The sequence below is a fragment of the Aspergillus flavus genome, chromosome 6 (assembly GCF_009017415.1).
Source record: "Aspergillus flavus chromosome 6, complete sequence".
Lineage (NCBI taxonomy): Eukaryota > Fungi > Ascomycota > Eurotiomycetes > Eurotiales > Aspergillaceae > Aspergillus > Aspergillus flavus.
In genome coordinates, this window is record NC_092410.1 from 2,812,346 (window position 1) to 2,833,714 (window position 21,369).

The 21,369-nt window shown below is 47.5% G+C and overlaps 9 protein-coding genes across 9 annotated transcripts; 2 read left to right on the forward strand and 7 right to left on the reverse strand.

Annotated features, from left to right (window-relative positions):
- Window positions 1-1,379: 1,379 nt before the first annotated feature.
- On the reverse strand, window positions 1,380-2,497 carry lnaB (the record flags this gene model as incomplete). Its single annotated transcript, XM_041293719.1, has 3 exons — window positions 1,380-1,975; window positions 2,034-2,187; window positions 2,243-2,497. The coding sequence occupies 3 exons, from the start codon at window positions 2,495-2,497 to the stop codon at window positions 1,380-1,382; spliced, it is 1,005 nt and encodes a 334-aa protein (XP_041148904.1).
- Window positions 2,498-3,181: 684 nt separating this feature from the next.
- Window positions 3,182-6,310, forward strand: lnaA (putative NRPS-like enzyme; the record flags this gene model as incomplete). Its single annotated transcript, XM_041286773.1, has 1 exon — window positions 3,182-6,310. The coding sequence occupies one exon, from the start codon at window positions 3,182-3,184 to the stop codon at window positions 6,308-6,310; it is 3,129 nt and encodes a 1,042-aa protein (XP_041148903.1).
- Window positions 6,311-7,518: 1,208 nt separating this feature from the next.
- On the forward strand, window positions 7,519-9,299 carry lnaE (putative alcohol dehydrogenase). The gene has a single exon (XM_041286772.2). It carries the CDS (start codon window positions 7,692-7,694, stop codon window positions 8,805-8,807), a length of 1,116 nt encoding a protein of 371 aa, XP_041148902.2. The 5' UTR covers window positions 7,519-7,691; the 3' UTR covers window positions 8,808-9,299.
- Window positions 9,300-10,772: 1,473 nt separating this feature from the next.
- F9C07_2109798 (uncharacterized protein) lies at window positions 10,773-11,759 on the reverse strand (the record flags this gene model as incomplete). The annotated part of the gene is made up of 1 exon (XM_041286771.2): window positions 10,773-11,759. The coding sequence occupies one exon, from the start codon at window positions 11,757-11,759 to the stop codon at window positions 10,773-10,775; it is 987 nt and encodes a 328-aa protein (XP_041148901.2).
- A 1,902-nt stretch (window positions 11,760-13,661) lies between these two features.
- On the reverse strand, window positions 13,662-14,795 carry F9C07_11905 (uncharacterized protein; the record flags this gene model as incomplete). The annotated part of the gene is made up of 1 exon (XM_041286770.1): window positions 13,662-14,795. One exon carries the CDS (start codon window positions 14,793-14,795, stop codon window positions 13,662-13,664), a length of 1,134 nt encoding a protein of 377 aa, XP_041148900.1.
- A 1,952-nt stretch (window positions 14,796-16,747) lies between these two features.
- Window positions 16,748-17,290, reverse strand: F9C07_2286487 (uncharacterized protein; the record flags this gene model as incomplete). The annotated part of the gene is made up of 1 exon (XM_041286764.1): window positions 16,748-17,290. One exon carries the CDS (start codon window positions 17,288-17,290, stop codon window positions 16,748-16,750), a length of 543 nt encoding a protein of 180 aa, XP_041148899.1.
- Window positions 17,291-18,592: 1,302 nt separating this feature from the next.
- On the reverse strand, window positions 18,593-18,811 carry F9C07_11903 (uncharacterized protein; the record flags this gene model as incomplete). Its single annotated transcript, XM_071507724.1, has 1 exon — window positions 18,593-18,811. The coding sequence occupies one exon, from the start codon at window positions 18,809-18,811 to the stop codon at window positions 18,593-18,595; it is 219 nt and encodes a 72-aa protein (XP_071367918.1).
- Window positions 18,812-18,874: 63 nt separating this feature from the next.
- On the reverse strand, window positions 18,875-19,281 carry F9C07_2286489 (uncharacterized protein). The gene has a single exon (XM_071510832.1). It carries the CDS (start codon window positions 19,274-19,276, stop codon window positions 18,911-18,913), a length of 366 nt encoding a protein of 121 aa, XP_071367919.1. The 5' UTR covers window positions 19,277-19,281; the 3' UTR covers window positions 18,875-18,910.
- Window positions 19,282-20,034: 753 nt separating this feature from the next.
- F9C07_11901 (bulb-type lectin domain-containing protein) lies at window positions 20,035-20,509 on the reverse strand (the record flags this gene model as incomplete). The annotated part of the gene is made up of 2 exons (XM_041293697.2): window positions 20,035-20,215; window positions 20,301-20,509. The coding sequence occupies 2 exons, from the start codon at window positions 20,507-20,509 to the stop codon at window positions 20,035-20,037; spliced, it is 390 nt and encodes a 129-aa protein (XP_041148897.2).
- Between the last annotated feature and the right edge of the window lie 860 nt (window positions 20,510-21,369).

Here is a 21,369-nt window from a genome sequence, read left to right on the forward strand (position 1 = left end):
CCAGGGTTTCTCTGTATCGCATGATGAGGCACATGGCATCGCCATATAAGGAGTTACGGGGTAAAGCCTCCATCACACGGCAGTAGTTACAGTTACAATGCATATTCGTATCCGTATAGGCCTACCCTATACAGTGCCCCAGGGCGAGTCTTTGGATTTGTAGTCTTAGACCGAGGTCTTTAGAATGAACCTTCAACTGCTGTGAAATGTAACCGCATTCAATGAATCCCTTTACGTAAAGCATACTTTAGAGAACCCTCCGACGTAGATATGCTTGACCCATGAACACACCATGTAGATAGAATCATAAGACCCATATCATACGAGACCGCTGAACTATGTGAAGTGTATTAAATTCAAAGCTTGCATATGGCAACATCGCACATGTCGGGTGGTACAACGGTCACTCCGTTGGCTGGATCTCAATATGATCGGCAGCCGATGTAGCACACAGTATCCATGAACCGGAATATGCCAACCGCAATGCCTTTCCGATTGAAGCCGGGATGGCAGTCAGTGCTCCAATCGGCCCCGTATTCTTGTCTGTGTGAAGTACAGCCGTAATACAAAGCATTGTTACCACAAGATCTGTGAGTTAGGTGTCGCAAGGGAGACTACAAGTTGGATAATTGCTAATGTCAGAACCTCAGAGTATCATGGAAGAAAGTCAGTCTAGTAAGGGGATAGACGAAACAGGTAAAAGCTCGATTAACACTCCCACTAATGCATCCACAATCACAGTAAGAAACACTAATTGCGGATCAATGCTTATTGTGTGGGCCTTTGGGATAGGACGCATGACGGGCGGGAGCTCGAGCTCTGACGTTTAGTCGAACGGTGGCTTTATTTGCTGAGAATCTATAGTTCGCTGTCAGACTCGGGCCTCGTATCCTCCAATAAGACCATACAGTTGAATACGAGCCCATCTGGACCCTTGGCTCTTAGGGTCCGGGCCAACGCTACGGGTCCTACTAAAATTCAGCTCGTATTACCTGAAGGAGGATGAATAGCCATCAAATCTGACTATATGCGACAGAAATTGGCGCTGAGACGTCTTGATCTGCCACAATAGGCACTTCGCATGACACATAGAGACTTAGAGGCTCATGTCGAGCTACAGGGGTTGGTGGGCCTGATCCATTATGACAGCATAAGCCAGATCAAATTCGATTACGGGAGATCTATATTTACATATGGTTCTGTTTTAAGGTCCATGGCAATGATACGTACTATACTACTGTACACTGCATAGTTCAGATAGAGATTCACAAGGCATTTTGTCATAATCATTCAATGCAATTTACGGCCAAGTAGCTCGGGCCTCATTACCAGCCCGTTATACATCCAAGGCAAGGAGTTCAAAGATCACAAACAATAACCTAGTTTGCAAATCTTGCAGCAAACCAGTCACGCGCAGAAGTCAATTTGTGCTGGCCCTCAGGACGACCCAGCTTCAATCCCGTAATTTGCTTTAGCTGTCTGGCGGTATCGACCTCCGTGTCTTCCGGTCCGAAGTATCGGCCGCCTGTCAGCTGGGTGAAGCCAAACATGAGTTTCACGTCCTCTAGCTCCTGGATTCCATGCGTATCAAAGGCCTCCCACGTCGGTAATATGGGCTGAAAACGCGCTTTGTTTCCTGTAACCGCGGCGAAATCCGCGACAACTTGTTCAAAACTGCGGATGTCGCTGACACCGTGAACGAAGTGACCGTTCCATCGACCAGGATCCAGGAAGATACCTTGCACGATATCTCCGAAGTCGTCTGAGATGCTCAACCATGGAACGTGCTCGTCCCCTCCCCAATACGGGACTCTGAAAGTAAGGTATCCTTGGTCGTCAGGAAAATAGGGAAATCCTCCGAAAACAGGAGCGACCTCCTTGCCAAGGAAGTTCTCTAGGAACCATCCGGCGCCAATGGGAGTGAAGGTCTCGAAGGACCCAAGGGACCTTGCGTACTGCTCAATCTTGTTCTTCACTGTCCTGGAGTTAGTCGTATCCCTCCGGTCAGGAATTCTGCGACGAAGTGGCCTTACTGTCCATTGCTTTCATTCGCACTCGGCCATTCGTCATCTCTGTGCAAGGAGGGCCGGAGCTGAATACGAGATGCTTCACACCAGCCTGGACAGCAGAATCAACGATTATCTTGCCCATGTCGAACTCTGTTGGCCCACCCTCGGTAGTAAAGATCTTAATACGCCCGTTAATAGCTTGGTTTTGTCGAGGTAGCATCAGCCATACACACCTTGTCATCAGAGTTGATGTTGACAAATGCTCCCCAAGAGCCACTAAATGCTGACAGCATCTCGTCGCCACTAAACCCATCTCCCTGAGCAATATCGGCACCGAGAGCAGCAAGCTTTCGGCTGGCATCGGACTGAGCGTTTCGCGTAATTACACGCACTCTGAAGTCCGGGTTTTGAAGCAGCGAATGAGCTACGGAACCACCCTGCTTGCCTGTACCCCCGAAGATGGTGATGAGCTTACGGTCTGGGCTCATGATGATATGCTGCCAGGGAGTCGATGTATTGAGTAAACAAAGCCCGGTAAGGTATAGGTAGAAATTATCAATGGAAAAGGCAGACTAAGTTGGACTCCGGAATCCGAACTTGCGCGTCTGGGCCTGCCTTTATAGATATCGGTCAACCATATAAAGTCCGTTGGGGGCAGTAGGCAGCACCATTACTCAGTGAACGGCGGCATCGATCGAGCTGCGTTGATCATATCCCGGACCATTGCAGCTTGCGTTGCAGGGCACAGCTCGTGTTTTCGTGTAACTAGGTTGACATCACACCCTTACTTGCATGAATAGCTAGCTCGCACATTTGATAACCCTTCCTCATTGGCTTGCAGTGTGTCCCACAATCCCACAACATTACCGATCATAGATAATGCTGTACAGCGGTTTCCCATGAAGGCATGAGACTTCCTAAACATAGGATAATATCTTAACTGGGCGGCCTGATGGGTTAGACTCCTTGCATTGGAGGGCGTTCTCCCGGTTCATCATGCAGTAATGTAGTACTGCTGACAATTCGGCAAAGCAGTTAGTTTAGAAGGTGGCAGAGCACTGGACAGCGTATATAATCAGCTCCTTCCAGGGCGAATTGTTGGCTCAAGTTAACTCCCTTCTTCCGCTTGTCAATAGAATATTCTATTACCGCCCTGGAAACAGAAATCCTCGATGCCTTCTCAAGTTTTGACTCATGAGGAAGAGTATGACCTGGCCGTACGCCAGGGGAAGGGCCTTGCCCAACAATTCTTCGATCATGCTTTCCTCAACCCTTCTGCCATGGCTGTCATTGACGGTGATACGAATTTGACGTATCAGGACTTGCATGAGCGGGCTGCAATGCTCGCCCGAGAACTCCAACGGGGGAATCTGCATACAGAAGAACCTGTTGGTGTTGTTGTGCAACATGGCATCTCAGATGTGGTTGCTCAAATGGCCATCCTGTATGCAGCGGGTACTTGTGTTCCCATGGATCCAACCTTGCCTGACTTGCAGATCAAGGGTCGACTGGACAGATTAAAGGCAAGATATATCCTCGTCGACAGAGCCAACCAGCATCGGGATCTGCCATTCCACCCCTTAATTGTCGATGACTCAAGCGCGTCATTTTCCAAGAGCTCGCACGTCCGGGACAATGAGGAGCCCATGCAGATTACCTTGGAGCATCGCACCCACATCATACATACCTCCGGGACTACCAGTGAGCCCAAGGCTGTTCAAATCGCGGCACGCTCTATTCTGCAGGTAGTCTTCCATGCACCGTTCGAGCCTCTGTACCCCACCGATCGAGTGGCCCATGTCAATAACTCAAGCTTTGATGTCTCCCTTTTTGATATCTGGGCACCACTGTTACGTGGAGCATGCATTGTAGTTGTGAGCAAGGTCACGCTGCTCGATCTGGAAACCCTGGCAGCCTACATCGATCGGCAGGGAATAACAGTCATGGCTACTACCACTGCCATTCTCAACCTGGCGGCGTCGGTATACCCTCGTGCATTCGAGAAGTTGCGGTTGTGTTTCATCGGAGGTGAAGCCGCCAATATTTCGGCCATCGAGACCATCTTCCAAGCAGGTCCGCCAACACAGCTCATCAATGCGTATGGCCCGACTGAGTGCTGTATATTCTGCCTTGCACACAGAGTGACCATCGCCGATGTTCAAGCTGGAGTGGTCAGTATTGGAAAGCCAATCGGACGGACTGTAGCTTATATTTGTGATGAAGCTGGTCGACCAGTCCCGGATGGCCATGAGGGCGAATTGCTTATCGGTGGCGCGGGTGTCTCGCCCGGATACATCAATCAGCCAGACAAGAATCGAGCTTCCTTTGTAGCTATTGAAGGCAGCGACTGTCAGCGATTCTACCGAACAGGGGATATTGTACGCCGACGGGTGTCAAATGGTCAAATTGATTATGTTGGGAGACGAGACCATCAGGTTAAAGTTCGCGGGTTTCGAATTGAGCTCGAGGCCGTCGAGTCCGCGATTATGAAAACTGGACAATTTTCCGAGGCAGTGGCGCTCAAGGTTGAAGCTGGCTCTGAAGGGGCAGGTTCGATCCTGGTAGCCTTTGCAGTTGCGCTCTCTGGAACCAAGCCCCATGCGGTCCTGAGTGCCGTGGATATGCTTAAAGCTGTCCTGCCGGACTACATGGTGCCTAAGATTGAGCTCATCTCCAAAATGCCGGTCAATAGCCATGCCAAGGTTGACCGAAAATACCTCCAGCAGCTATTCCGGAACCGGTGGGCCGAGCAGCATATCGATATGGACAACGAGGACAGCACTCGTGGGAAACTTGCCAACTTGTGGGCCAGCATATTGGGCGTACCTGTTCCCGCCTCCAATGACAATGCCGATTTCTTCCTCCTTGGTGCTACGTCCATGCAAGCCTCGTTGCTCATCAGTCGGATTCAGAAGACCTTTAATGTTCAGGTGTCTCTTCTGACACTCTATGATAATAGCAGCCTCATCAGGCTCGCTGGTATACTTGAAGAACGCATATTGGGTACCCAGGAAAGCTTTTGCAAGGAGTCGGAAAGGCACATGTGGCTTGAGGATAGCAAACTTGCAGACAGCCTAGTGCCTCCGTCGGACCCTCCGGTCGATTGGTGTCGTGACACCGAGGGACGGGTGTTCTTAACCGGAGCTACCGGCTTTGTGGGCTCTTTCTTGCTTGCTGATCTACTGCGTCAGCCTAACGTGCATCAGGTCGGATGCTTGGTACGCGCTGTTGATCCCGCAACTGGCCTTAGACGATTGCAAAATGGTCTAGCAAAGTATGACCTATGGGAGGATCAGTTTCGTTATAAACTGCTACCCCTCTGCGGTACCCTAGAAGACAGGTACCTTGGACTGGGGCCGGATAGATTTGAGGAAATTGCCCACTGGGCTAGCGTTATATTCCATCTCGGCGCACGAGTTAACTACACCCAGCCTTATTCACTGCATCGTCCCGCCAATGTTCAAGGCACGGTTAATGTTCTGCGCCTAGCATGTGCTGGGCGGTCCAAGGTGTTGCACTATGTTTCCAGCATCTCCTGTTTCGGCCCAACGGGCTTCATAACCGGTACACGGACCGTTATGGAGAATGAACCTCTTCCACGACACTTAGAAGCCCTTCCTTATGACCACGGATATGCCCAAAGCCAGTGGGTGGTGGAGAACATGTTGCAACGTCTGATGGATAACGGGTTCCCCATCGTGGTATATCGACCAGGATTTATCACAGGACACAGCCAAACGGGCGCCTGTAATCCCGATGACTTTCTCAGCCGATTGATCATTGCGTGCGGAGAGATGGGATCCTATCCTCTTCTTCCTAACCAAAGGAAAGAATTCGTCCCCGTGGACTATGTCAACGCCGTGATCCTGCATATCGCATCGTCGACGGCTACCGCTGTGGGCCGGGTATATCATATCGTGCCTCCCAACCGGGACCTGTCATTGGATATGAACGACTCCATGGAATTGGTTGGTTCCTTGGCCGAGGGAAACGAATCTTCCGTCCGAGGTGTAAGCTACCAGCAGTGGGTCCAGGAGTTGGACAGACAGTCCCCAGAACGGCTTCGGCCGTTACAACCCATGTTGACGGAAAAGCTATACCAGGGACTCACACGGTGGGAGCTGTACGAGAATATGCCCGTGTATGACACTACCAACACCAGACAAGCGCTAGAGAGCTACCCTGGCGGTCTCAAGTTTCCCGTGTTAGACTCTGAGTTGATGCAAAAATATATCCGGTACCTGCAAATTCGGTCAGCGAGTCCAAAAGAGGAAAATCCATTGAATGGCACGGACAGCTAAGACGCATCCTAACCTCCATCCGCGACACTATTGACTTCGTTGCCGAGGATTGTATAAATGCTGATCTCGGGTTAATGCTTGCAATGAATGAGCCAGTTATATTTGGGTTTGGGGGGGAGGGATTTCTTCAGATAAATTGGTTTTTGTTTTAAAGAACGTCATCATATGGGGCAATTGGTCTTTATTCGTATAGTGCAATCACTTGCAATGTCAATACAACGATCAATCTCCACCTCCTTTCGCTGTGGTCTGACCTTAGCCTTTACTCCCGGGCCATTTTCCACGTGGCATTCGCAACTAGTGATTTTCCACCACGCGTGTTCTGGGGTTCACCTCCATATTAATCCGCTAAAAATAAATATCAAATTATTGACACCCGGTTTGGAAACGGTGTCTGTTAACGAGGCTTCTAGGTCCAAACGGGTATGGACTCACGCATGCTATCAGTAGGGACAAATCAGGAGGAACCTGGGGACGAATCAGGGCTGCGAGCTACTGCAACTGTTCAATCCTCTGTCACACGGTTCCACCTGAGAACACGTATTCTGATTGAGATAGTCACGGAGCCTCCCGTCACATCGGCTGGGTATTCCCGCCGTGGCAAGTTGTATAGCAATAGAGTGGTCTATTCTCGGAGCTTGGCGTAATTAGACGGGTCAATAGTTAGTTGTGGGGAGGAAGATCCTATATATAGAAGTTGTCCCTGAGGGCATGCGATCAACGAGAAAGGAGAAGGCGGTGGACAATGGGCTAACCCGGCATAAACTCCCGTGCGCGTGAGCGGTGAGGCCCATTGACCCAATGACAAGCATGGGAAGCCCCAGATTGGGAGACGAGAATCGGATCTGGTCACGGGGGCCTTTCCCTTTTTGCCCCCTATTCCACTTGTTGTGTCCCCGTGGTACGTGAGAACCCTAAATAGTAGGAACTGGCACACCCCCCCTTCTTCGAATGCGCTCAAAATAGATAGCTCCAAAAGAGTATAATCGGCACAGTGACAACTTTCCAAAACCGCCGCGGTGATTTTCTGCCGACGGAAAGATTCAAAGGATTGTGGTGTACCCTTCACTCGGATTTGCTGATCATGGAAAGGGTGTCTCACCTTCTCCACCGGACCATTGATCAACGGCGCACTATAGGGATAAATAGTTAGGGTTGCCCCTCATTGACCGTCGTCAGCACCCCACTACTCCTAACTGACTCCAATTATTTGTGTTCATACACGGAATATGTCAAATTCCCCCATGTTCCGCGCCATCTGATCCTTTAAAAGCCACTCAGACGTGGCGCGTTCCGACTTTCAGGCATCTCCAGCGCGTCGCCATGCATTTGGGATTGTCGTCGAGCTCATTCTAATTCTACGTCTCCGTTTTTCGCGGAGATGACACGGGTCACCATGGATCAGGACACGGAGAACAAGGTCCTTGTCATCAAGAATATGGACTCGGGGTATCTGGTCGCCGGGGAGCAAGTCACCCTCGAAGACGTGTCCTATGACGCGACCGAACCCCTTGCCGAGGACGAGTTAATGGTGCAGCTTCTCTATGCGACCTACGATCTCTTCAAACGGGACCTGGCCAGTTCCTCGGCTGACGCGACGGAATTGCGGGGCCGGAAGCCCGTCGAGACGATGAGTATCGCGCAAGTCATCAAATCCAACAATAAGCAGTTTCAGGAGGGGGATATGGTGATCGGTCGCTTGCCGGTTCAACAATACGTGCTCATTAAAGCTGACGACGCGACCGAGTTGAAGCTCCTTGAGAATCCCTGCGAGTTCGACGATATTCGGTTATTCCTCAGCGTCCTGGGCGTCCCAGGTCTCTTAGCCTTTTCCTCACTATACGAAATCGGTCGACCTAAAAAAGGTGAAACGATCCTCATCGCCGGTGCGAGCGACGAAATCGGCCAACTCGTCGGCCAGATGGCCCGACTCGAAGGGTTGAAGGTGTTCGGCAGCGTCGAATCAGATGAAAAACTCGACTTTCTTATTACCGAACTCGGCTTTGATGGAGGATTTAATTACGCCAAAGAGAGCCCCTACGAAGCTCTCCCTCGTCTTGTCCCCAACGGTATCGATATTTACTATGATAATTTGAGCTGGATGTCCCGCCTGAATATCGGCGGGCTGGATACCCATTTTGACCTACTCGGTAGCAGACATCTAAACGCAGCATTCTCTTCAATGCGACGATACGGCCGGATCATGTTCTACGGCACGATCGCCGAACAGACCGTCTTGGACCCTATCATCGGCATGTTCTTGCACAATACTGTTTTGAAACGACTTACAATCCGCGGATTCGGGCTCTCTGATCCCAGCTTTGGGAAGAAATGGGGCAAACTTCATATGGAACGCATGCAACAATGGGTCAAGGAAGAAAAACTCAAGATCCCTACCTTCGAGATTACCGGTATGGATAACGCGGCAAAGGCCTTCGTCGAGGCCTTCTACTCCAGTGAGAATACGCATACGCATACCATCTTAGCGGTTACGTGATCAGTGATGTGCTTCTGATCTGGGAAATACACCGTTCGACACCGTTCGCCCAAGCTGCCGTGACAAAGCTGAGGCTGTCCTTTTTCTCAACATCCGTGTCTCCGTTCGCAGCAATTCAGGGCATAACATGGTCACATGGACCATATGCGACGACTACCTTCCGCAATAATCATGGCTAAAGAGCCACTCGACCGCACATCACTTTGTGCCATAATCCAGCGGCCTGTAAGGACGCCGGTGAACGCCCTCCAGCCTCGTTGAACGTCTATCGTCAATCTCGATCTCTCGACATACATTTTCCTTCCATGGAAATTGAGAATTTAGCAGGTCACTTCATACTTGAACAAAAACGGGAACCCAGCGACCGTTGTAGACCGCCTCACCGCTCACCTCCTTCTGCCTGACAAAAGCGCTGCTTTTACCAAACACCAAATCCCCGTATCTCACTCGCATTGCTATCCATAAATGCTGATTAGAGATAATTTCTTAAGGTCTTGATATTTTGGCGATATATTTTGCGCTTTTCTATTAGAGGCTTGAATTCCACGAGGAGGGTGTGCCTTCATACTAAACATCTCTCGTTCATCTTGTAAATATACATACAGTAGGCGGTCAGATAAAAGCTCGGACCATCACAACAACCGGCCCTTGTCTTGGTGCCGGGACTCTTCGGATCCCTTCGGGTACCTGGACTACGTTACCTTGGTTCAGGGTTTCTTCAACCGAGAACTCATGCCGTTCGTTTAATGATATCAATATGGTTTGTAAAATGCTTACCATGCCTTTTTTATGCGAAAGCGATATTCCAGGTTATATATATGGGGTTCGCGGATGGGATTACTATGTTTATCTATTAAGTGGTATTATATATATTTGCCACTGTACATGTAAATATTTTACTGAAAACACCAAACCCTAAATTCAGATGCTAAATAGTAATACTTTGCCGGAGTAGCGTAGTTTAATTCTGGAATTGGTTCGTAGATAGTGGCTAGCGGTTTACTCTGCTCAAAGGAAGGTGATAATTCTCAGTATAGAATGTTGCTCAGATTCAAGATATTCAGTACAGTTGTACCCCTTCGGTCGAATATCGGGACGGCTCGAGACCCTATCATTTGTCCTACAGAAGACGGAGGTGACTACGTCTATTCGAGCGACGGAGTAGAGGTAGTGCGAAGCAGAGCCGGCGTTGCAATAGAATATGCAGTACGCCATTATAGTGTGTCAGGATATAACATCCACGGGACCATGTCTACCAACCTTTTTATTAATGGGATGCGCTATGAGCTCTTGCTGTCTTTGGTGGCACCGAGCGTGGTTAAGAACACTCGTGCAAGCTAGTGGGAAACATGTTAAGGCTTCATTGGCATAGAGACATATATGGCTACAAGAGTCTGGACAGGAAAGACTTCTGCTTTGTATCAGCTTAGCGTTAGAAAAGGCAATAGAGACACTAGGGTTTCGAGGGTGAGCTACTTTACTGAAATAGCATTGAGATATACACATGGGACTGGGACTGTTAGTGCAAAAGTGGATGATTTACGACAAAATGTCTTCGACTTTAAGTACTCAAGCAAGATAAATAGATAGCAAATTGTTAAATGAACAAAGTAATACTCGAACCGGAAGGCTGTTAAGCAGCAAATATCAAAAAGATAACAGAGGAAAGAGCAAATTGTTGGACCAGACAGTCGTTACTGTTTATACAAGTCATTTTAGCTCCAAGGAGTGTCTGTGAAAGTCTGGCTAAGATATCGATGAGGCTTCCCACAGATAAGGGTCAGCCGATGATCCCAGAATGTATGTGAGAAAGTTGCTTAAGCCTCCTAGGAAGGAAATACAAGTAGGCTCAGGTCAGAATCGTTCCCCGAATGATACTCTGTATTGAGAATACCCCCTCTCCTCTGATCATACCGGCCTTTCTCTGCATCCTTGGGTAGAGAGATGGCAGACCCCTTAAACCTCTCAATAGGCATGTAAGTAACCGGTTGTATGTATAATAGAACTCCGCATAATTTTTTCACCTGGCCATACTTGGGTTTCAGTAACATCAGCCCGTTGATACTGTGTTGTTAATAAGTTGTACTTGACCGAGATAGCCATAGCACGATCTAGTGGATCGAACTGTGGCTCCTGCTCCTCTGGAGGCATTAGTGTCGATCTCGATTCATAGCAATGAAGGTATAGCAGGTAATTGTGATCCCCCATATCGATGCGAGGAATGTTGATGAGCGCGGATTCATCACAGGCATTGTATACACGTATAGGAGATTCGACTGGAAGGACTTCGACCGCGAAGCAGGATGCAAAATCCTTAAGTGAATCTGCTAGTATTGTGTCACGACTACGGGGGTCAGGTTCACTTTTGACCTTCCATGCGAATATCGAAAGATCACCGGGATACTTCTGTATTAGCTGCAATTGCAGCCGGCGAAAAGCGTCGGGTACACTCTCATCGGGTATCCGAGTCATACTCACACTGCATATTCCCTTAAGACTGTGTACCACGTCCACAGTGGCATCGCCTCGAGTGGCTGCCCAGGACAAGCGCATAGCTATACAAGCCTTCTTGACTAGCTTATAATTAGCGAGAACTTCCCCGACAATGCCAGTCTCTTCTGAAAGGAAGAGCAGCAACGTTTCCTTTGTTGCACCCAGAAAGCATCGACCTTCCTGAGAATAAAAAATGATTTTCCTTGAGGCCAATAGTTCCTGCAAGGCCCAGGGCTCTGTAAGCCACGGGTCATCCTTAAATTGGCGTTTGAACTCAATCACATGGTCTGTGTACTTGACACTCCTTAGATACACCAAGCATGCAGCTGCATTTTCGTACCACGAGTACATTATACTATCCATGTCCTCTCGTGGGACAACATGTGGACCGTTCGCTATGAAGCAGGTATCAATTTGTAAGTAAGCGTATCCTCTCAATCCCGAGAGTTCTGTGCACATATTGTTCTTTTTCCAATCCGCCGGTAACTCGTCGTACTAAGACGGCATTGGAGGGGGCTGATAGTGCATCCATGTATAGGAAAAGATGGGGACGGCCTTCTTCGGTGGACGTGACACGAGAGAGCCATTCAGGATTGATGCAATGGTGCGGTTATCTGGCTCGGCTTGCGAATCCTCCACAGGGTTACTACTCTGAGATTCCGGGATGGATTCCATCTTGTTCAGCAGGTAGATAAAATGGTAACGTGGTAAGTCAGATTATAAAGTAAATCAGAAATGATCTTGTCGTCTTGCTAGGTATCTGTATCATTGAATTGGGCCAGTGTAAGGTTGGCAAGCCGTGGGCTTTTATACCTACGGTGTGACCAATGACTACTATGCTTGACTAAAGTTCTAGATCTCGGCAGCATTCCACCTTGAGATATATGTCTTTCATGGACAAACTAGATGTGCGTCATCTATATGTTTCAGAAGGCATCGAAACCTTTCTTCTGAATCATAAGTATGAAACTAGAGAATGGCCGTTCAAATGCTTGGAATTTGCTCTTTGAGTTATCTTAAGCACCCCAATCAGAGCTAATCACATGACATTCACTCCACACACACATCAATGAGCTGAATGCGATACTGGTGCGCTGTAGATGTCGAGTTGCTCAGACATCGAGGCGCGTGATGAGGCCACATTGTTAGGTCATATCCTCCCAATACGATAATGGAATGTTTCAAGATATGCCATGCATGCACTCGATGGCAGAAGAGCCGCAAGCCCTTAATTATGGCCTAGTATATAGGATTTCACATCATCGCTACCACCTATCTACCAAGAAGCCCTAGCAATCCGGCTCGGACTTGTAATTCCAATCTCGTCTTAGGAATCTTAGAGAGATTCGCCATACTCTCATTTCCTTCTACTTGGTTGCATTCAGAACTGAGCATGTGCCGTGCCATACTTGCCTGTTCATTGTTATGGCTACTGCGCTCGAAACACAGGATCAAAGGGCATTGTTTGCAGCGTAGCCGGATTTTAGTGTTGAGATAAAACACTGAAAGCAGCGGCTTCAATGGAAGAACAAACAACCCGAACTGATCACAAAAGAATCTGAAACAACTTCCTGTCTGAGGCAACAGATATGTCATGATTTGATGCGCCATTCATTGGCTTTCTACATAATCACCACGGAGTGCCCGAGATTGAATTAGAAAATTCGTACAGCTGGATACAGCTATTTTGGAGCTTTCGAACAGGAATAAGGAGATGATACGTTGAATGAAGGGTAATAGAAGAAATTGAAACGAGCCCTGAAGTAAGGTCCATGAGTTGAAGTATGCACCTTTTTGTTTGCCAAGTCTAACCAGCTGAAGTGTATTGAGTTCAACAACACTGCTATTCGACATAAGAACCATTTATTGAAATTTATCGGACGGTGTAGGACGCATTACCTCGGTAGAGTTTTATACAGCAAAGGCGTTTTTTCAGTACGCTGCCTAAACCTATATGGAGTCCTTGTTTAATAGTGCAATCTACTGAGCTTCTGTTACGAAATGTTATAAGCCAGGTTGACTAGGTGGATTGAGCATTGCATCCAGGTAACTTTTGTAACATGAGAGAAGGACAGAAAAGTGGGAAGGGAAGACTTGTCAGACGAATGGCATGGCCATTAGGCCATCTGGCAAACCCTGTCTGAGTTCTCGTAACGACTGAGACAGAGTATCAGGCTTAGGCAATGAGGAAATATAAGATAGAATGGGGCGGTGTGTGATAGCAAGATAGAGACTGAACGGAAATATGGAAAGGAAAAACGGATACTCTGTCCGTTCACTGCTTTGACAGAAGTGGGAAAACAACTAAACTACCTAATAGAACTCCCACAAGATATAAGTGGGATTAATAGCGGAGATGTCTCACTGAATGAAGGCGGTCCCATCCTCGCGAATGTAGATTGTTCCCTGTGCCATGGGCGTCTTCATAGCATCGGCGGCCGAGATACAATACACTTTGCTGATGTCCATACGGCGACACTCTACTTCTGGCGACTCTGGCGACTCTGGCGACTCTGGCGACTCTGGTGACTCTGGCGATTCTGGCGGCACTGTGCTGAGATGAATGCAAGGGTACATCCTAGGATGAATATCACTATGGTAAGAGTTAAGGACCAAGCCAATCCGGCCCAGAGGCTGAGAGATAATGAGCCCATGAATAGAAAACATGCCATTACTGTCTGATGCCAGATTTATCTTGCTCCCATTTTTACATGTTTTAACGTCCCCGCAGAGGTGGAACTGGAATGGCGATCCCGCTAGCAGTCCATTCGTACATGGGTCATTAATATCCGTGTGTTGCCATTCGAATATTGAAAGGTCATCCTGATACTCTTTCATTATTTCAAGCTGGAGTGAAAGCATCGCATTTGTCAGGCCGTTAAATCGAACGGAGAGGTCTGGCACAAGGAAGATTCCTATCAAACAATAGGCCAAATCTTCTTTACCCACCTCTTTGGCGTCTCGTAGGGATGCCCAAGACATACGTTTGGCCACGCTGCAACTTTGCACTTTCTCGGGGTTTCTCAATACCGCCTCCTCAATGCCGGTGATAGAAGACAGCTCCTTGCACAGGTCACTTTTGCGACCCACTACCTTCCCCGTCTTGGTAAAAAAGAGTATTTCATGGGAGGCCATCAGCTCTGGGAGGGTATATGCGTGCTGGAACCATTTGCTCTGGTCCCAATCTGCGACCTTTTCAATGTCGGATAGATATACAAAACAAAGGCTGGCCATTCTATAGAGCTCAAAGATAGATTTCCAGAGGTTATGCTTCCTAGTGTTCGTGACGCAAGATGATTCCGTCCACAACCACTCATACCCGTATTCTATCGCCTTCTCGCAGGCTTTATCAAGACGGGCGTCTGGGGGAAGAAAAGTACCTGGGGACTCCGGAATCATATCCCAACTTCGCGAAAAGATTGCGAAGCTCGAGGGAAAGGCCCGGACTTGATGAAAGTACTCTGGTGTCCGAGTGGCCGTATAGACAAGATGCATCTCGTATGTCAAAGATTGAATGAGTGGTTAAGTTAGATAATAATAAACTGCAGCTGCCCCAACGTACATGAAGCTTGCCGTAGATGATCACTGTTCGCTAGCGTTCGCGATATACAGGATAGCTGTGGCAGAGCAAAAGTATTACCGGCTAGGGTTCGATCGTCAGTGTTTTGGCGCGAGATGATGCACCTGAGGATACTTTCTGTGAAGTTCACGCCACTGATCTCAACGATGAACAGTAGAATAGTAAAATGAAATAGTAATTGAATTAATCCTGTGATAAGGACTTGACGAGAATGCTAGACCTGAAGCTGTGCAGTATATCATTTAGGGTCGGACTCGTACCACTACTTATAGATATTCTTAGTCTTTTGAAGTCGACGATTTCCGGGGTCTCTATTCTATTTGCATGCGATATTCTTATCGGAAGAATGGTCATTCCTGAGGATATTTACAATGGAACTGACTTAACCTTGTACTGTATACGCCTGGGAAACTCGCCGTCCTACGTGTTTACCAAGATACTGACAGTGGCTTAGATGAGATCCTACTTGAAAGTATCCGATGAGGTGTGTGCCAGAAAGATCATGGAAAGTACCCTGTTAGGCTAGTTCGGATCTCTCCTCTTGCTTCGTACTAGTACTTTCCATATCTAAGCCGGATGGCTCCATCTTTCTACGGCAAGTAGACATCTTGGACAGAATGGTCCAAGCCACTGTTCCTTGTTTCCTCTCTGTATTACCATCACCTTCGGGAAATGCCGAATAATCCTGGCACATACTTTCATTTTCCATTGTTTTCTAATGATGTTCCTTTCTGAAAGCCGAAATCTGGTATATGGGCTGAAATCTTATGGGCAGGCTAGGAACCAAGTGTGCAAATTTAGTACAATGGAGAATGCATGATATTTGGTTTACAGGTTGAGTATTCTTGTCCTGGTGCGTGTATGAGCAGGATAAAGTACAAACCTTTAAAATATTCAACAGTGCAGTGGCCTGAAAGCGATCAAGTGAAATACCATACACAATGAACATGGAAGCATGATGGCAAAAGAGGACCTGCGCAACGAAGGCGAGCGTCAAACCGAGAAGCCAGAAGGATTGAACCAGGTATGTTAATCTGAAGTATTTCAAGCGTTGCCTTTGGCTCTTGTGCGCCGTGTTTTCTTTTTCCCCTTAGTTTTACTCTGGACCCTTCTTGTACTCCCGCTTTCGTTTCCCCCCCTCCGAATTCTCTTCTCTGGAGGTGCCAGTCTCCATGAATTCCAGCTCACGTCTTGCCCTAGCGTCAGCCCTTTGTTGCTGACGCTGGCGCGTAAGCTCTACTAATTTCTCAGAATTTCCTACCCGCCCATCTTGAAGTACAGTGATAGATTGCTTTTGTAAGGTCCCATCATATTCTTCTATCTGCATAGCATTGGCCCAATGATAGTACGGTGATTGCCCTTCCAGTCTGACACAGATACATAGCTTGGCTTGTGGTTTAGCCGCGTCGAAACACTCAAGGCCTAACAGATAACCGTCTTGTCTCCGATCGTATAGCGGCACGTCCAGCTTAAAAGGCTTACTGTAAAGAGGAGGCCGAAGAAGTCGGGAGCAAGGCGTAATAAGATCGATACGATGGCAGAAGGCGAATTCTGCAGGCGAATCTGCTAGTAGCCTCTCACGAGTAACAGAGTTGATGGGCTCTTGGGCCCTCTAGGCGAATATCGAAAGATTATTAGGGTATATCTGTATTAGCCGGAATTGAAGTTGGTGGAACATGCTTTCCGGTGTGGGTCTGTCTGGTAGGGCCTTTATATTAAATATGCCCTTCAGACTGTGTATCACATCTGTTTCCGAACGACCCTGTCGCCCGGCAGCCCAGGACATTCGTTTAGCTATACAAGCACTCCCCATCCTGGCAGGATCCTGAAGAATATCGACGTCAATCCTGGTCCACAATGATAGATATTACAAGATGTCCGACTTTTTGCACAAGCGTTTGGCCTCACTAGAATAGAAGGTAATCTCGTTTGAAGCTAGTAGCTCTTGCAGAGCCCAGGCCTCATTCAACCAGCTACTATTTTGTATCTTCTCCATGAAGTTGCTATCCCCATATGTATAGACGACATCCTGTAGGTAAACCAAACACATGGGAGCACGGCGATAGTCTGCATACTCTAGCCCGTTCATGGCGGACTTTGCTCTAAGGCTCACTCCAGGCCCAGAGATAAAGCAAGTATCGATTTGTAGAAATGGAATGTCAATATAGGCTGCAGCCTTACATGCCGTGCACAGGCTCGTTTTTGACGTGGGAGTCTGTGACATGCGGAAGACATTCCTCCATGTATACGAAAGAATGGCCCAAGGTGTTTCCAACGGCTGCTCCATCAAAATTTCGATATTTTCCGTATTACTCGTGCTTGCAAACATACGGGCATCTCGAGCAGCCCTCAAAGAATCCATGATGCTGCTGCTGGGCTGAGATTCTGGGAAGCCCTGCATTTGTTCCATATTTGTCCTGTGTATCAGGTGACAGATTTCTAGTGGCCCAAGAACTCCTGCCTCGTGTCTAGATGGTGTGAGTGGCTCAGAGGGTGGCAATATAGTAAACCAAGGCGAGTAATTGATTGATTTCAGTTTAGGTTATCGTACGACTCATGATAATGGCAAGGTATCGTCTGGCTGGCGAGCTGTGAGTGCTTATAGCCATGGCACCGAGGTGGGCATGCTTGTGTTTGTCTGCGCTGTCTAAGCTCTCTGTACTACGTGCTGTCACAGAGGTCTCATTTGCATCCCTTGGTTATGTCTCAGTTAGACTAGAGCCCAAACCTGCAGTCGTTGTATATCGCTAGTCTGAAACAGAACCATCTTGCTAGCAAATGGTTGGAGCTTTCATACCTCCAACAATGACTACGGTTGGCTTCATTTAACAACATCCTAAGACGGTGCATCGGATTACTTTCTGTTCTTCTCCACAATGTAGGCTTGGGAACGCTACATAACTAATGGTTCTTGAAGGTGCAATATCTATATCAGTCTTGGACGGATATACTGTCTTTTTGCGTTTGGGCCTATCTTCTAGTGCAGAGAACAAACCCATCTATTCATTATTAGAATCCGAAACACAACATCATACTCCATTAGTCATAACGTATCATTATCCCGAACAATGAGATAGCAAGCTGGAGACATCCACTGTACGGTGACAAAAAGGAGGGACTGACCACGAAGGAATGCCAAACAAATCCTCCCTGAATTTGCAATGGGTTTCCAAAGGCACATACCGACCTCCGACGCCATCCAGCTACTGCTACCGAGTTTCAATGAATGGCAAGGCCAAATCCAGCCAATGCTATCTACGTTTCCTGCCCTTGACAGGTCTCTACTAACTCCCTGCACCCCTTAAATGCACAGGGACTCATAAAGCACAGGCATCAGAGAGCCTGTCTTGGTAATTTGAAACAAATGATCAACTCACTTTTTACTCAATGTAATCTGACAAGGCGGTCTGACAATGGCATATGAGCTGCACCTAGTTGTATTCCTGTGATAACAGTGTGAGGTATGATATCCACCTGGTCCTTACATATGGATGAAACGCGCAGATATTTAGATCACGACCTAGGTCGGGGTTCAGTATACATAAATGAAGCCTTGAAAATATATCAAGCTGTAGAAAACTACTCAATGCTGGTGTCCATAGGGATAAATCAGGGGGGTATGAGCAGCTAATGCTATCTTGGCTACACTGGCACATATACAGATCACCTGCTATGTACACTCAAGAACGCCCAAACACTAGTCCGGATCTTTTTATGACCATGACCCACGTAACAATGGCGAGTTGCAATATTCGTCATCATCATTTGGGATATGGAAAGTACCCTTTTGGATGTGCGAGGCCCAGATGGGGCGGTCTCCATCGTTGTAGAGAACGAGGTTCCCACCATCCTGGATGATGCAGTAAACGTCGCTCCCTTCTCCCCTTGTGCTGGTGCTCCAGACTTCCACGTCATCGTTGGTACACGGCATGACATCGTGTCAGCCCAGGAGGTCCCCATAATCCAACTCCCGTCACATAGTGCCAGTAGCGAGAGGAATTCGAACGTAAAAGGAGTACCGAAAAACTTACTACATGACGAGGTCTCCGTCCTCTTGCATATGGATACCTTGAATGTCGTAGCGCTGTTCGCGAGTGTTTTGCCAAACACATCTGCCGTCATGGTACACGTCGATCTTGCCGTCCTCCTGCATCGTGAGCCCGCTCCGGCCATCCTCACTTTTGATGTTCTGGCCAGGCCTGAGCCATTGGCCGTTCTGGAGAATGTTTGGCATGTTGTCTGAGGATATGTGAAGGTGGAGGGGAGATTTTGAACGTATTGAGGAAGAAGATAAACAGGTGTTTCTGAGAGACTGGATGGTTGAGTTTAGCATTTGAAACGAGGGCATGACGGTGTTTATCTGTTCTCTTCTCGTCTGCCAAACGGCCAGTGGCATCAAACGCAGCACGAACCCCAGCTCAACATGCTGGGTTGTTTTCCGGGCACTCTGTAAGCTATGAATGATGACAATTTTATACAAAAGTTATGTTCGAATACCAAGACTAACTAGGACGTTGTCACCTGGCTCTCTAGATCCCACCCGTGCACTAACTTGAACAGAATACGATAATAATTTTCTCAAGGCCGAGAGCTGGGATCGGTAAGGATATACATCATGCGGGTACAGAGAGTACTTCTAAACCTCTAGTAGTAAATTCGTGGTGAGTTGTCCTAGTGGTACTGGAAGATTGTTTGGTGCATGTATAACTTGGAACATGACTAGATTTTAAACGCTTATAATTTAACCAATTCATAACTAGTTTGATTTCTCATTGAAGCTCGGTAAAATCAGCACACAACGTACTGACTGTCCCAACCATAGGATCCGACAATCTCCCGAAAGTTCGACCTAGTAGCATTGCGTTAGGGCGGAGTATTGTTCCTCCTGGCCAGCCTTTGGGGTTAAATGGCCAATTCTTTGAATTCGGGGTCCAACTTTCCATATATAGGTGGTAAGGTTTGGTAAGCTGCATATTTACGTTACCAGCCAGCTATCTGATAAATAAAGTGTTGAGCAGATATCACAGCACACAAAACTACGAAATGCTGGCTTATACGTATGTAGACCACTGGAGCTCGTATATTCAGCATTATAATCTACGTACGGGCCTTATATGAAGATTACCTGATGAGGGTCATTACTTCTCCAAACCCCTATGGCCTGCAACTCCCAGAGCAAACATGGCCAGGATCTCTTGGGGTGCGGGAAGACCAAATGGCGTTTTCACCCCTGTAGAGAACGACGTTACCATCATCCTGCACGAAGCAGCACACGCTGTGGTCCCCAATAGGATAAGCGGTGTCAGTCTGCCAGATGGGCTTGCCACGCTTGGTACTACACACGGTATTGTATTAGCCCAGGAGACACTATGATCAAAACTAACACATGTTGGCCAGCACAAGGGAAATGAGACACGTACTACAGACAAAGGTTGCCATCCCTTTTCATCTTAAGGCCCTTGATGTCATTGCGCTGCTCGGTCTGAAATACACATTGACCCGAGTGAGAGAGGATGAGCCTGCCATCGGTCTGCACACCGAACTCAACCGTACCGTCTTTGCTTTTCAGATTGTGGCCTACTTCAACCCAGTCACCGGGATAGAGAATGTACGACGAATAGAGAGACATGGTGCTGTGGATATGTAAATATGGTGGGGAGGCTTTGCCGTGTGTGAGGAGGATAGATAGATAGACTGTGTCTCTGAGAGTCTGGACGTTTGATTTTAGTACATGAAAGTGAGTATGAGAGGATTCATATATTCTCTGCCATGTGCTGGGTAGCATCCTACACAACTTAAAGATGACTCTATCATTCATATACGACTGTGGATGACTCAGGGTGGGTCCTTGAATTATAGGAGTCATCCTCGGCTTTTAGACTAGTTCTCATTACTTCTAAGGTGTACTGCGGAACTCTGCGCATTATTCAAATAATATTCGAGAATATCACGGTTACAGCAGTGATATTTCAATCCGGAATATTGTGTATGTATTCCATACAATACTCTTCACTAAGCTTAAGGATTGAAAATATATTCTGAATAGCTCCGATCTCTTTCTTTACCCTGGTTCTGAATCATCTGGAGGGCATTGCTGGTCAATGTCCCATCATATCCGGTGGAGAAACAATACTTTCATCTAATTGACCTAACCAGTCCTCCACAGTAGATACAAGGTCCTATGATCTATAGACAACCACAAAACACCATACTGGGCACTAGGCAGGTAGATGAGTACGTATAACGAACTCCGAGACCCCAAGTTGATTTCAAATGACCGGTAAGATCACGGTATACCCGGTAAAAAATCAGGGTTGACATGTAGACGTATCTGAACTATCCCACGTACCTCTCATATCTCCAAACTTCCACAACTCCCCGGTGCCGAACTTCCAACGCAGGAGAGTACATAGTTGAATGTGAACCACAGGAACAATTAAGAAAAGCCTATAGTTTTTGACCGCGGGAATGATATCACCATGTTATGGG

Coding starts and splice junctions, on each gene's coding strand:
- lnaE (XM_041286772.2), top strand. CDS start 7,692: ATGACACGGGTCACCATGGATCAGGACACGGAGAACAAGGTCCTTGTC.
- F9C07_2286489 (XM_071510832.1), bottom strand. CDS start 19,276: ATGCCACTGGCCGTTTGGCAGACGAGAAGAGAACAGATAAACACCGTC.